Raw genomic sequence first — 16,003 nt, 5'->3', positions numbered from 1 at the left:
AAATTTTAAATGTACAACAGGGAACTGGTTAAATTAATCTGGACGTTTCCATTCAATGTAAAACTATGGGCCGTTAAAATTATTTACCACCATGAAAAGCTATATCAATATTAACTTAAAAAATAAGTTACTAAACAGTATATAAATTACTATCTCATTTCTGTATACATAGTATATTTGTATGTACAGGCATAGAAAAAAGTAAAAATATAGATGTCAGAGTGTTAGCAGTGTTACTATTAATAACTTTGAGTGGTAGTTTTGAGAGTAGTTGTATTCTCTAATGTTTTTACAATTAAGTATGAATTAATCATCTTTAAAGAGCTTTTTAAATAACCATAAAAATAAGGCTAAAATAAAGGAAAAGATTTTAATGAGTTAAGTCCACAAAGGTTGATCTCAAACTTTGCACATTTGAAAGTAATGAAAGTACTCCCACTCATAAGAACAATACATTTGACATCAAAAAATCTAAAGCTCTGGGACTTCCCTGGTGGTGTAGTGGTTAAGAACCCGCCTGCCAGTCCAGGGGACACGGGTTCGAGCCCTGGCCTGGGAAGATCCCACTTGCCGCGGAGCAACTAAGCACGTGTGCCACAACTACTGAAGCCCGTGCGCCTAGAGCCCGTGCTCCGCAACAAGAGAAGCCACTGCAATGAGAAGCCCACGCACCGCAAGGAAGAGTAGCCCCCGCTCGCCCCAACTAGAGAAAGCCCATGTACAGCAACAAGACCCAGTGCAGCCAAAAATAAATAAATAAATTTATATTTTAAAAATATTTTAAAAAAATATCTAAAGCTCTGAATATTTTTTAAATCATGAAACTAAATGGTAACCAAGAACTTGAGGAAATTATAGCCAGAATTTTGACAAGACAGTTAATAATTTTAGGTGTGTAAAAAGAGCTCACAAATCAATAATAAAAATATCAGCATCCCAATTCAAAAAAAAAAAAAAAGAGTGAAAATTAAGAACAGACTACTTCTAGCCCATATGGTACATTTGTATAGATGTTGTAAGGTGCCCTTTTCCCCGGGCAGAGGCCAGAGGGAAGCATAGCTCGATCTCAACCCCAAGGTCCCCTCGTCCAGGACACAACAAAATAACTGTATGTAGTAGCCAAGGCAAAAACGAGATCTTTGGTAAAAAAAGAAACTTAAATGACGAATAAACATCTGAGAAAATGTTTAACCTCATTAATTATCAGACTGCAATTTAAAACAAAAATACACTTTTTTTGCTGTTCAAATTGACCAAAAAATTATAAATCTCATAGACTGGTGACAAGATGTGAGAAAGACACTCTCAAACACTGTTGGGAGAAAACAGAAATTTTTACAAGCTATCTAGAAGTCATTTTCAAAGTATGAATCAAGAACCTACAAATATTTATCTTTTGTTCTTATACTTCCAGAAACTTATTCTAAAGTAATAAGCAGAGATACAAAGATTTATATATAAGCATGATCTATAATAATGAAAACAACCTAAACATAAAAAATAGGAGGTGGTAGATTTCATCTTTAAATGCTATGTAGAAGTATACTTAAGAGACTAGTGAAATGCCAATAATAAGGCATTAAGTAGAAAATGCAGAATGGCATGAATGATGTAAAAACGGGAGATTATAATTTGTACGCTTTTATAACCACATTCATAACGGTAAGAAAATATATGAAGTGTTAGGGCCCTGGAATTATGAGTGACTTCTCTTCTATATACCTTTCTCTAGTTTCTAGTTTTTTCTCATGGCCTTATAGTATCTGCATAATCAGAAAAAAAAAGCCTCCCCAAGAAATGGTGCTTAAAAAAGAAAACACACGGCAAGTGCAAAACTGCACCATAAAATAGTTGCAACAAAAGTCGGCCTCCACCATAGCATTGAAAACAGTGAGGTAGGTCATTCAGAAATGCTTCAAAACTGTGATTTATAAGATAATCCATCAAACAGTAAATACAATAAAAATCTCAGATTCATAAAAACATTTTCAATTTCTTCCATATTCCAGGAATATCTGGCACAACAACAACAAAATCTCAGAATATCATGTTCAATTTGGTTCACCTGGCCAACCGTAGGTTATGTTGCAAGAGAAAAACTCCCAACTTGTAATTAAATGTGCCCTGGGTATCGACCACATAGGTATTTTACTGTAAATTAGGATCAGGAACCCAAAAAAAGGATGTGCGTCTTTTAAATGAGGAAAAGAGAAGAGAAACAGGTACAACCGCCAGCCGATTCAACTTCAGGACACTAGGAGTGATAAATGAACTGTGTCCCAAGATTTGTGGGCAAATTCAAAAAGCAAATTTGTGGTCCTGCGTGGCTGAATACAAACCACACCTTTCAGGCTATTTACTGAAATTGGATAAACACAGGATAAAAAGACAAACCGTAGCCCTTCCTAATCTCCTTCTCGCAAGCCCTACAAGGATATGCACCTTTATTTAGACTTTGAACGACCAAAATCGATAACGATTTTTGAAAATGTAAGGTACAGTATTTGAGAGCTGATGAATTTCTGCACAATGAGAAGGAAAGTATGGGGGAGGGGAAGCCAGGTAGGCATGGGAGAGAAGGGGACAATTGCAAATTTCACCTTTGAATCCACAACCAAAAAGTATAATCACAAACTCTGTGTTGATTCCCACAACCTAACGTTGCTTTGGTTTTGCTCACATTAGCAAAGTTCATTTCCTTTTTGTTTAAACCTCGCCCCTCCCCCGTTTTTTCCCTGACATATTTTTGGCAACTTAAGTGATTCTGTGAGGCCACGTTCTCCCTCCAAGTTCACATCGTGTACTTTCTGTTCCCTGGTGGATGCTCCTTGGATAGGCTGATAAGTAAATAACTTCACATTTGCGACAAAGCTTCCATTAAAGACGCCTGCAGGAAATTCAGTGATGCAATCTCACACAGCTTAACTAACAGACTCCATCTCGCGTCTGGCATGATCTATGTACCAGCTTGTAGAAGCAGGTACATGACTCACACGCTTGGCCCTCCAGGGAAAAGCAAGTCTATGTTACGGAAAAAATAAATTGTTGTTTAAAAAAAATAATAACTCAACCGTGCCTACAACTACTTTTTGTTTTTAAAGGAAGTCATATTCCGGGTTCTCCCTAGTCCTGAAAAAAGATTAAATACAACTGGACCTACCACCGAGTCGTTCCCAAGAGCACCCACTCAGGTTAGGTCAGAGATGGCATGGAAGGCAGCCCCGCCTCCAGAGACTTTTCTCCAAGGTAAACTGCGCAGGCGCATGCAGCCTACTGAGTGGATGAAAAGGTTTCTCTTCTGCTTAGTCACCACCACCGCTCCCCACGCCCCCTCCCCCCACGCCCCCAGCTGCAAGTTATACAAAGGCTGGAAACTCCCACACCTGGGTGTACTATTTTGAAAAATAGGTGCACTTGATAATTGGTCAAATCCAAAGAGACAGGGTTGTTGCGACACTAACCCAAAAGTGTACAGGGGAGTGAGGCATAGTGCAGAAGACACACGTGGCATACCAGCAGTGAAGAGCTGAGTGACATGCCTCTATCAGCAGGGAGGGAACAGCTGAATTCTACCAGGAACAAGCAAACAAGCAGGCTTTCCCATTTTATTTCAGCTGTGTGTGTGTTATTTTTAAATCTCTCCATGGCCAAATGACTTCTTTTTTAAATAACCTTAAAATTTTTCTAATTACAAGAACAGTACAAGCTCACTTCAGCAAACTAGAATACAGAGAAGAACAAATAAGAGACAAAAGCATCTATAATTTCTCCATGCAGAGAGCAAACCACTGTTAACCTACTGTGGTTTTATTATCATAGTTTATTATTTATTTTCTATGCCTGAAAACCTTCTAACATAATACACCATGAACATTTTTCCTGTCATTAAATATTTTTCCATAATCTGATTTATAATGCTTACCCCTGAACTGTGATTTACTAAACCAGTCCTCTGTATCTGGGCACTTAGAGCTTTGCTGATTTTTCACTTTAAAAAATATTCCTACAATTAATATCCTTGATTACTTCCTTAAGATAAAGCCCTAAAACTGGAATTCAGGTGTCAGAAGGTAGGCCCATTTCAACCAGTTTTGCTAAACTGTCTTCCAGAAAGTTTGTAAGAATGTATAATCCTTCTAGAAATGTATTTTACCGAAACCCAGTTTTGTTAATCTTGGCCAATTTGACAGGGAAACCTTGAGCTTCCCTGTTCCGTAATCTGTATTTCTTGGATTATTAATAAACTGAATATTTTATATGTCTATTAATCACTTGTAGCTTTTGTGAACTGTCTACTCATGTTTGTGGACCATATTTCTATTGAGACGTTTGTCCTTTTTTAAAATGTTTTCAAAACTATGTAAGATAGACATAGTTTTAAAAGTAGCCACCACGATTCCAAAGCAGCTAAAAACCGTGGTCTGCACAGGAAGCATAAATGTACTTAAAGGCTCTTCTAACCTATCAAAATCCTCCACTTGAGAACTTCCAGGGGCTTCAATCCATTTTTTCCTGCTACCAACACTGGCTTCAGAGAAAATGGACTTCAGAGACTTCTAAATCTTATAACACAATAGGATACCAGAGAAGGAGATTTTATTCCTGACCTACATGAATAGTCATTTGTGTGCCCTGGAGTGAAATCATATATTGTCTTTTTTTTAACTTTTTATTTTATATTGGAGTATAGCCGATTAACAATGTTGTGAGAGTTTCAGGTGCACAGCAAAGCGACCCAGCCATACATATACGTGTATCCATTCTCCCCCAAACTCCCTTCCCATCCAGGCTGCCACATAACATTGAGCAGGGTTCCCTGTGTATATTGTCTTACAATCGAAGTGAAACTGCAGGTGCTATTCTTATTCTTATATTATTTAATATCTTTTCTGAACACTTATTAAACCATTGGCTTGGCAATACTGGTTGACAGTAGGTGTCCCTGAATTATGTTTTATTAAGAGGAGGAGGAATCTGGAAGTGGGGCATGGGAGGGGAAGGATGAAGGGAGGAGGAAAAGGGGGAGGAAAGGGCAGCAAGAGGCAAGAGGAGAAGGCCCATTTGTTGCTGTTTCCATTTTACTAAATTTTATTCAATGTTCCGTCCATTCCAATACTGCCTCTCCTTCACTCTACGAGCCTGCGCAGAGTAAACCACTTCCTGGGTGCTGTTCTGGAAGGGGGTTCTCAGAGTACCTGCCAGCTTTTTTTTTTTTTTTTTTTACGGTACGCGGGCCTCTCACTGCTGTGGCCTCTCCCGTTGTGGAGCACAAGCTCCGGGCGCACAGGCTCAGCGGCCACGGCTCACGGGCGCAGCCGCTCCGCGGCATGTGGGATCCTCCCGGACCGGGGCACGAACCCGTGTCCCCTGCATCGGCAGGCGGACTCTCAACCACTGCGCCACCAGGGAAGCCCCTGCCAGCCTTTTTATCTGATTTTCTTGTACCTTTATCTACCAGCCCAGTGAGGCTGTGAGGGGGTCCACTAAGTAAACCATTGATCTTACCGCTTAGATGCTGAATTCCGTGTGGCCCTCTGAATTCCTCTCGCCGGCCAGAAGTCTGTTTCTTTGTCATCTTAAACCACCTTTTATTTTGCTAAAATAAAATGATTTGAGGGGCGCCTGGGAGCAGAAGCAGGTCCCACTGTGCCCTGTAGTCTCCTATCTTGTTAACATCATCATTCTGTGAGCCGCCACCAGCCCAGACCCCACTGGAAGGGAGAAAATGAGACGCACAGAATGTTGGAGCAGGTGATTATCCTCAGAGATCATTTAGTTCGACTTCATTTTACAGGTGAAAAATAATGAAAGACAAACCCTCTGATCTTATGTTAATTATCTTATTGGCAATACAGGGAAGAGGCAAAAGCTACCTTTGTTCCTTGCTGCTTTGAAAAGTTAGATCCAAAAAGTACAGAAAGCAGTTATTTTCTGAGGCTCACTGAACTGAGAACTAAAACCAATGATTTGGGGTGAGTGTGGGAAGGAAAGGCCATTTTAACTCACAGAAACGCTGTCGGAACCTTAACCACGTGTTTCGTATACTCACGTTCATATCTTAAGAAGCAAATAGGCAATGCCTCCCCTGTTCTCAATCTCCCTACCAAAAAAAAGGAGTATTTTTTTTAATTAATCAAAACCTCAGATTTTCAATTCATACAACGCCAGTATGCAACACACAAGAAAGAATGTAAGGCACTTTTTTCCTCAAATCAAACTTTCAGCTCCAAATCCTACTCTTGGTTCCTCACAGACTCTGTATGATCTGTAAGGCTCGTCCTAGATCTAGGATTCAAGGCATCAAGTTAAAATCAGAATCAATCCGCCAGGAGGATAAACAGCACACGTCATCCTCTCTTAGAGCCCAGCTCTGCCGCCGGAGCATGGCAAATCTCATGCTACTGAGAAAAGGCTGGCAACTCAAAGGGGGCTAAAGCATAGTTTCTCCCTGCTCCTTTTTTCTTCCTCTCTTTTCTCCATTCTTCTCCCCTTCACTTCAACCTTTCCCCGTTTTCTGAAACCCCGATCTAAATTCAGAAGCCTTAAAAAAGAGACTCTGGCCCTGGGGTGTTTGTTACACGTGCACATCCACCATTTGGACGAAAGGCTGGCGCCAAAATAGAAAGAAGCAACAGGCGAATCTTGCTTCCCTTTCTGCTCTGGGGGGTGTCTGCATTCACACTTGTAAAGGAAGCATTTCCTTGGGAGTGAATGTGAAGTCAGACCACTTTAAAAATGCTCCCCACAAAGTTCATTGCCCTGTTCATTACAAAGTAAAATTAGCCTCTTCATCGCCACAGGCAGTGATTGCTTTCCATTGAAGGCCCATTCAAATGCTCGGTCAATCTCCATAACCCGGACAGATTCTCAAAATGTACATCGAAATCCCCTGAAACGTATCAGCTTTTTAAGTACTTTCCACAGAGCTCTAAAAATGTGTGCTTGGTGGGCATTTTATAGAGCAAATCAAAATGTGCTGTTTTTAAAAATAATACTGCTTTAATCCTGCTACTCACCAGAACACATCATGCTAAAACACTTAATTCCCTTCCCAATATAAATGGGGGTGGAAGTTGGGGGTAGATACCTAAAGAAGTACTTCCTTGCTTCGACCCCACTTACCCCATTATAGCCCAGTCCTTTCTACCACAGACCATTAAAAGACTTACAGCATAAAATGTAATTTTCTGGTGATGGAGGTTGGATGGATAGATGGATGGATGGATGGATGGATGGATGGATGGATGGATGGATAGATGGATGGATAAATAAAATGGAAGCAAGGAGCCAGGACTTCTCTAATGGATGGAAATATGCAGGGCAGGTGGAGGGCAGAGTGAATCTGAATTTTGGAGGCTTCCGTTTGAAGACCTGTGAAGCTGTCTGAGGGACTTCCAGGTATATGTTGTTGTTACTAAGCAACCCACCCATCCTCCTGGGCCAAAGCAGAAATTCCTATTCAGCCTGTTGCTGCTCGCTAAGGAATTTTTCCTGGACAAGTTTGCCAAACCAATCATTACCCTGTTTCAGCCTAGACCTCACTTTTTATAATTGAGCAGGAATCCCTGAATACCTTTTGAAAAGGAAGAGAGTGCCTGCACCCCGAAGTGAGTATCAGGGATCATGAGTGAGGACTCTAATTTAGGACAAGGCTTGCCTTATACTAAGAAGAACTTAAAAGTAAACATTTTCCAAGGTTAAGCTCAGTTGACTTGAATTAGATAAGGTACCATCACCTGCTGCCATCATCTTAACCCTTGGCTCAGGTGAAAAGAATGGGTTGCTGTTGCTATAAATGCTAAGAGAACACAGCAAAGTTCACTGGCTAAAAGAACACCTAAAATCAGATTCATATTTATATCACTGCATGGAAGAAGTGCATGTGTAAATTCCTATCAAGTAATATGGGAGGGAAAAAAATCAGCAAAGTGGCATCAGGAGACAGACCAAGGAAGGAAAGAAGGGAGGGAGGGAGGGAGGGAGGGAAAGAGGGGGAAATAATGTTGCTTCAGACTAAGGACAAAATAAGAGGGAAAATACAATTTAACCAAATTGTTTATTTTTTAACCTGAAACGTATGCCTGGTTGTATCAAAGTCACAGAGAGGAACCAAAGCATTTGCCTGAGTTACCTAAGTCTTTAAAAGAAAACTAGATTCAATAACCAAACATCAAAATAATAATCTTGTTTAAATTATCTATAGATTTCAAACAAATACTTCTAGGGGTTCTTGGGTGGTGGTGGTGTATAAATGTTATGTATGTTTGACTTACTTGGCTATATGTATAAATTCTCTGTTTGACTTTGCAGAGTATAGTAGAAATTGCTAGATACAGCTCTTCATCACTGCTCCAGCACTTACTTTTAATCCTCCTTAAATCAGATGGCACTGGGTCCATTTGGGTGGCCTAGTCTCTGCGGTTGGTTTAAAACAGGACCTAATTACAGATCAACAGAAAGCCTAGTACCATCTTATTAGGGTAATACTTAAAGCTACCATTAGCCCTAGAGATGAAACTGCAACCATCATCCCATTAAATATTTCACCAAGGACCAGCATCAGATTGTACAGATCAGAACTCGTTATCTTTGACTTTGTGCTACAAAATAGAATCTAAATTCAATGAAATAACTGTGCCCAGAAAAATGAACACTAATTTTATCTTCTAATGTAAAACTATGGAAGGACAAGGTTGGCCTTCTAACTCCAACCCAGCTCCCTAGTGAGTGGGATCCAGCCTAAAATCTGAGTTTGACCTTTTAACTCTGGGCCTGGCAGAAGGCCACATGGGTGACATCACTCCCAATCAGGTGTTTAGCAGCTCTGGAAATATGACTTGTCAAAAGGATCCCATTCTTCCAGAAGGGACAGTTCAGCAACACAATGAAAGTAAACAACATTGAGAGAAGGCCTAAGAACTCTTAAACCCTAGTTAAGATATCAGAAGCTGCTCATCCAAAAGTAGCATAATGAACACAAAGCCTACAGGTTTCATTTCACTTATATGCTGGATATACACCTGAGAAGGGATATATAAATTGAATTTATTAGGTAACATACTCACTTAAAGCATTATTTTGCTAAATAACCCAATGCACATGCCTTGGCCCCTCTCTGGAGAATCTGATTCCATAACTCTGGGGTGGGGCACAGGGAGTGTAGTTTTACCAAGTGCCTCAGGTGATATATTTTTGTAATCAGATGAGTTTGTGTTGCAGTGATTTAAAGAATGCCTATGGACATTCCTATTACTAAGCACATACATAATTATCTTCAACCTTTTTTTTTTTCCAATCAGTCCAGACTTCTATATTGTTGTCTAGCATTTTCTTATTTTTCAGGTAAGTTAATTTTGCCTGTATATTAGTTTATTTCACCGAAGATGCAAAACTAACCAAAGCACACTGTTTGCAGTGTCTCACTTCCAAACACAGTGGCCCAGTCTGTTTTCTGATGGATACAAGTTTGCAGAAATTGAATGCGGATGAGAGAAAGAAAGGGTGAACTGGAGGCTAATTTAGGGTTGAGATAGCCAGGAAGGGCGGCAGGTTAAATTAAGAGGTTTAGACATGTATGAGTGTCAGAGCAAACACCACGTTGGTCCCTCTTCTTCAGTTCTAATTCCCAGGGGTCATCCAGTATGTGTGCATTTTTTTCATCTCTAAATTAAGAAGCGTGCAAGATTTAATCCATTGTAGGGAAGAGAACACTGGACTTTAGCCATTAAGCTGGTGATACCTGGGGAAAGATACAAGACTGACACTATTAGCTGATTCTGTATTTACTGTATTTATAAGTATAGTGTTGTCTGGTTTTGAGTGTACAAGTGTCTGGACTATTAAGTAGAGAACTGATTATCTTAGTTTACTTAATGGGACCACTGTCTCTCTAAGTCTCTGATTCACCCACACTGGGCTCCTTTCTGATCCTAGAATATGCTAAGTACTCTCCCACCTCAGGGTCTTTGCACTTGCTCATCCATCTGCCTGTAACACTCTTATCCCAAATATCTTCAGTGCTTGATCTCACTTCAGGTTTCTGCTCAAAGGTCATCTCATCAGAGAGGCCATCCCTGAGCACCTTATATAAAATAATTCCCCATTACTCTCAATCCCTTTAGCCTGCTTTGCTTCCCTTTGTAGCATTTATCATCATCTAACTTGTTATGTATTTCCTTCTTTATTGATTTACTGTTTCCTGGAACTACAATGGTAGCACCACAATGGCTGGCAGTTTGTCCTATTTGCTAATGAATCTCAGTGCCAGGATCAATGCTCAGTATATAGTGGCACTCAAGATATATTCGTTGAATAAATGAGTGGGTATTTTTATTGCTTCGAGGAAGATATGATTAACTCAGTATTGGTGATATTAAAAGATAATATAGGGAACTCCTTGGTGGTCCAATGGTTAGGACTCCATGCTTTCACTGCGTGGCCCGGGTTCAACCCCTGGTTGGGGAACTAAGATCCCGCAACCTGCGTGGCGTGGCCAAAAAAAAAAAAGAAAAGAAAAGAAAAGAAAAAAAAATTATATAGCTAAATGGAAACATATCCATTTATAAAACTAAAGAGTAGAAAGATTAATTAAAATATTTCATCCCATTACTTGAAATGCTACCCACATGAGGTATCTATAACTTTGGACATTTTCCTTTCTAGAATAATGGCTGGACTCCTTAAGACAAAACACACAGAATGACTAAAGGTAATCGTCCTAAGGCAAAAGCGGGGTGGATAGGGAGAAGGGGGATTTATGTGATATCTGTTACTGTTTCATCTTCCACTAGAGTGTAAGTCCCTTGAGGACATGGCCCACTTTATACGTCTTTTTATTCTCCTACAATACCTATCTGAATGTGTTGCAAATGGTAGGTAATCAGAAAACACATATAGGTAATGAAAAACACCTGTTTCAAATAAATCATATATATATATTCTGAATATTTTGGCAATAAAATAAGAGTTTCTAAATCTATCATTGGGCGGCTAGGATACACATGCTTGTTGACAAAGGTCATAAATCTCCACAAAATGTTAGAAAGGGGGAGCAGAAAAATTCTAAATATGTACAAAGACAAACTGTCCTAAAAATACTTTGTTTTAAATAGCGATAGCATCAACATTGCAGAACATAAAAAGCAGATCGTGTCAATCTGAAAACTTCACGACTATAAAAAAGATGATGCTACTTCAGTCCAGACTTGCTAACTGGAATTATCTTCGTATGCTATCCAAAAGCTTACCTACACTTTGATTGGTTTATAGAAAAAAAAAGTCCTTCGTGTATTCCTTTAGGTTAGTTCCAGAAAATACAGACAAGCCTCCTACAGGGATTTACCGAAAAGCTGATAAAGTTCAAGCTCCAGGACTCCCGTTTGCTCCGGCAGGAAGCTCCAGAAACAGGCTCACATGGGTTTTTCTTTTTTTGGTTTTTTTTTTTTTTTTTTTTTTTTAAGAGCCCTCACCCCTACTCCACCTAACACAATTGCATAAGCTTCAAGCTCATAAAACCTGGGCCCACCCCTGCCAGCCAGCCATTAAAAAACTAGGCTAGAATCTGCAAAAATGATCCAAAAATCATTTATTAATTTCAAGCATTTCTCCATAGTCTAGGCAAAGAGACGTAAATGGGGTTCAACAGTCTCTTTGAGGTATTGTTAGTATTACTTTTCCCAGGAAACGAAATGAAGTCTTGGAAACCATCGCTAGATAAAAGTTACTTTCATTAAGTGTAAGTATACATAACCCTAGATAGTTATTACCCATAAAAATTAGGTAATGTATCGCAGTGAACTAGATTGCTAGTTTTATTGCTTATTTTCTTTCTTTAAATTTATTTTTAATTGAAGTATAATTCACATTCAAATATTATTTTCAAGTGTACAACATAGTGATTTGATGTCTATATAGGTCACGAAACGATTCGCACAATAAATCTAGTTACAATCCGTCACCAAAGTTAACACAATATCGACTATATTAGAACTAATTTTCAATACTAAATAAATGATCTTCATTGGTGCTAAGTACAATCGGTTAAAAGCCAATCTGTTTTCATCCTAAATTCATTTGAGTCCCGTTGTATCACAAAACGAAGTGGTGCAACCGAATGTTAATCGTGTTAAATAAGGAATTACAGTAAGACTTATCCAAGAGTCACTAGATTCGCAACCATTTTTGACACGAAGATCGAAACAAACCAAAAAAACCGTGCTGCCATCTCGGCTTTTGGCTACTGAAGTTTTCAAGCTCGAGGAGTGAGTTCTTAAAGGTTACGGAGAGAATTGGGGGTGGGAGCGGGGGTACACTCAAACCCACACTTTCCCAGTCCCACCCCTGCTCCCGACCTCGGCCCGTGTTTGTACTGTAACTAGGTCCTCCCCTCCGGTGTGTAGCTCGCACTTAATTTTTCATTAGTGGGTAAAGTGGTACTAATATCTGGTAGTTTTTCTTAAGTATGATAGCCTGTGACGTTAGCTACACCTACCCTACCCGGGGCTTAACTTTGAGGATGGTCCCCTCCATCCCTGGGCAGGTCCACAGGGCATTCCTGCTGCCCCCCTCAGGGTCCCTCGATTTGGGACGGGTCCCAGGCCACTTCTCCAGGAGAGGCGCCGGCAGCCCGCGGCCTCCGGCCCTCCCCCCGCGGAAACGCCCTGTGGAAGGTCTCCTTGGGGTGGCCGCACCGCCGGGATAAAGCGACCAGGAAAAGCGGAAAGGCGGCCTCCACGCACTCCCGATAGGACGCGCCCGCCAGGAGGGGGAAGGCAGCGTCGCCACCGAATCCCGGGCAGGGCCGCGGGACCCACCTCCGGCTCCCGCTCGCTCCCGCCCTCCGCCCCACCTCCCCCTGGCAGCACAAAGCCGGCCGGGAGGCGGGGGCCAGGCCTGCTGGGAGGCCGCCTGGACGAGACGGGACCCGGGCCCGGCGCCCCGCGGCTCAGGCTGCCGAGCCCCGGCGCGTCTAGAGTTCCCGTCACGGACGGGGCGGACGCGCCCCCCGGCTGGCCTTAGGAGGCGCGGGAAGCCGGGCTCCCCGCCTTTTCAGGCGAGAGTCGCCTAGGGAGGCCCCGGCGCACTCGCTCCGTCCCGCTAGCCACGCCCGAGGTGGCGGCCTCCGGAGCGGGGCGCCTGGACCGGCCGGGCCTCGGAGGGCGGCGACCTCGCGAGGCCGCGGAGGCTGTCCGGGCGGGTCTGACTAGATAAGTTGCAGGCGCCCCTTAGCGCCTTACCGTGGCGCAAACTGGGGCCTCAAATCAATCCCCCTCGTTCCCGAAAGGCCCAGTCCTCCCGCACCTGCGTAAGGTGGCCAAGCCATTCGGGGGCGGGCGGGAGGGGGCGGGGGCACGGGGGTAGGGGCGGCCCCCGCTGCCCCCGAGACCCGGGCCGCTCGGCGCCTCGCCTCCCGTCGGGGGCGCACACGCGGGGGCGCACACGCGGGCGCGCACACGCACACCATCCGGCCCAGTGCGGGAAGATGGCCGTTTCTGCTGCAGGATAAAGGCTCTTTGTTGCGCTCGCACAAAAGCCGCCAAGACCCGCTTTTTTCAGCAGGCCCTTTGGGCAAATCGAAGGAACTCAGCTGAATTTCCAAATGGCCCTAGGAGCCTGAAGCGGTGGGAGCAACTAAAAGAGAGGGGGAATAACAGGCCTCCCGCCCTCTTCTACCAAAACCTCTGCCAATATACAAGGATTCGTCCTGGGAGACCGGGGCTGAGATCATTCGTAAGGGAGGAAGGAAAGAGGAAAACCTACTTTTAGTATCAAGGCCCAAAGGGGGTATTAAACATTCATATTCTTGCAGGGTGTCTCCCCTTAACCAGGGTAGAAACATAATCTGGAAAAGTCTGGATACACCAAAAAGAAAAAGAAAAAAGAAAGAAGAAAAAAAAAAAACCAACAATAGCAACCTAAAAAAAAAAAAAAAACCAAAAAACATAACAAACCAGTTGCCATCAACCCAAAGTGGTAGTAGCAGCAGCCGGCGCGTGTGATCCACTTACTTGTCCGACTCTTGTGACATGTTTGATCCAATGAACTCGCTCCCCTTTTCCTGGAGCCTCAGCCTCTGGTGAAACTGGACTTTCAAGTCTGTGCAGGTGAAGGTGTGTGAGAGCCCGAGATGGCAGAACAAGAGCTACAGGTAATTCTGCTTTTCCGTCCCCCCTCACCAATCTCGCTCGCTCGCCCGCTCGCGCCCTCACCTAGCCGGAAAGGTGGGATAAGGGGGGGCCCCCTCACATGGGGCCCGAGCTCGGAGGCGGCCGGGCGGCGCGGAGTCCTCCCGGATCGTGGCAGTGGGCAGCCACAGAGCACAAAGTGGCGGACTTGGGCGGCCACAGGTAACTTTCTCGCAAGGAGCTGAATTCTTTCACTAAAGGGTACAAGCCCGAGGGACGAGCTGCGCGGTGATTGGCTGCGGGGTTCCCTCAGGTGAGCTGCCATTGGCAGAGGCGCGCTCAGGTAAGGCCCTTCTCCAAGTGCAGGTAACTCACTCCGAAGTTTACCTGAGAGCAGCGGCGGCACGCTTGCAGCTCTGCGGCAGCCCGTGGGAGCCGAGGGTCAGTGCTTCGAGTAGACTTCATGCTACGTTCCCCTTCTTCCCGGAGGCCGGCCTGGGAAGGGGGGTGGGGGGTTTGGCGGGGGGTGGGGGGGGGGGGAATTGAGGGAGAGAAGTTAACAGGAAAAAAAGCAACACCTGCAACCACTAGGGATTGTGGGTCAAACGGAAGGACTAAGGAGAACTGAACTCGGGGATCCCAAGCCAACCGGAATCAAATGCAACCGCACCGCCACAAGGCTTTTAATACCCACATTAAGAAGACGGTTTGACAGTGTCGGAAGAGTACGGGACTGAAGTGTACGTTGTGCTCAGAGGGGGAGAAAAACACAAAGATCGCCGAGTCTGTTACGTAATTGCATTTTTAACATACTTATCCACAACAAACACTTTTCGTGTCCCGATGTGTAACAGATACGGTAGATTACTAGATTTACAAATAGGTGAGCATCCTTTCATGACCTAGACGGATAGGGAGTGGCATGGTTTTGATAAGGTGAAGAAATTTGGTTGAACAGACCCTAATATGGCTCAGACACACCACTTCCATCTTAACTCTGCAGCCTGGGATTCCAGAGCTGCAAACCACTGAATCCCTCCCATAAACCTGTTGTCATTTGACGTTTCCAGGCAAGCATCAACATTTACATTGTAATTCAATAGAAGCAGCGATTACAAAGGAAATTTATCCTTCCAGCTTAATATGGTTGCTACGGAAACAATTCAGAATGAAACTGACTTTTTTTGCAGTTTTGTTTCTCCTGGTTGGGAGCAACGAATTTGCAAACGTGTAATTTATAACCACTACTTCCAACGAGTATCTGTGGAAGTTCCGACAGTAATCTAGCCCATGCATATGAATTGTAGAAATAAAGAGGGCATGGAAAGCTTATCATGATTTATTTCGAATTAATACTACATTGACAGAGATGAAACAACTTCTATTTTAACCTGTATGGATCATGTATTTCCTGAAAATTACATTATGAGACAAGGTTTGGCTGTTCTGTGTTTCATTCTCAACAAATGAATTTCAAATTTTTTTCTTACTTTTTAAAGATAGTATAAGCACACACGCTTACTTTTTAAAGATAACATGATACTTTAAGATAATGCAGTACCCACCTCTCATTTGCCTTCTTAACCTCCTGTCTAGAGGCTACCAAATTCCACTTTTAGCCATCTATTCTGTCATTACCTTCCTATTTCTAAATAATTTACACAGCTATCCCTTGATTTATCAATTTAGATGGTGTGTTTTGTCCACCTGTTGCCTTAGATAAGGACTTAACTCTATCAAACCCCATCTAGTTTCATCTTCCACCATTCATCCAATATATCTCTTTCACAGTTTAGGGATAGCAAGCAGTCAGTGACTGTGCAAATACTAGTCACAACAGAGCAACTATGGTTGTTTTCTTTCTTATAAAAACCTTTTAT

The 16,003-nt window shown here is 42.8% G+C and overlaps 1 protein-coding gene and 1 long non-coding RNA gene across 5 annotated transcripts in view; one reads left to right on the top strand and one right to left on the bottom strand.

Moving 5' to 3' along the window:
* GRHL2 (grainyhead like transcription factor 2) overlaps positions 1 to 14,349 on the bottom strand; it is a 165,953-nt gene extending 151,604 nt beyond the window's left edge. For 2 of the 4 annotated variants that reach the window (XM_027131538.1, XM_027131540.1), the window contains exon 1: positions 14,007 to 14,349. In XM_027131538.1, coding sequence (XP_026987339.1) covers positions 14,007 to 14,026 — 20 coding nt within the window. In that variant the 5' untranslated portion in view covers positions 14,027 to 14,349. The remainder of the gene's footprint in view (positions 1 to 14,006) is intronic. The other 2 variants (XM_027131537.1, XM_027131539.1) reach the window with 2 other exon arrangements.
* A 9-nt stretch (positions 14,350 to 14,358) lies between these two features.
* On the top strand, positions 14,359 to 15,626 carry LOC113633393 (uncharacterized). Its single transcript, XR_003438180.1, has 2 exons — positions 14,359 to 14,466; positions 14,715 to 15,626. It is a non-coding gene; the product is annotated as an uncharacterized LOC113633393 (long non-coding RNA).
* The last annotated feature ends 377 nt before the right edge of the window (positions 15,627 to 16,003 follow it).

Source organism: Aethalodelphis obliquidens, unplaced genomic scaffold (assembly GCF_003676395.1).
Source record: "Aethalodelphis obliquidens isolate GAN/ISIS:26980383/991018 unplaced genomic scaffold, ASM367639v1 scaffold39, whole genome shotgun sequence".
Taxonomy (NCBI): Eukaryota; Metazoa; Chordata; class Mammalia; order Artiodactyla; family Delphinidae; genus Aethalodelphis; species Aethalodelphis obliquidens.
This window is presented reverse-complemented; position numbering and strand designations above follow the sequence as displayed.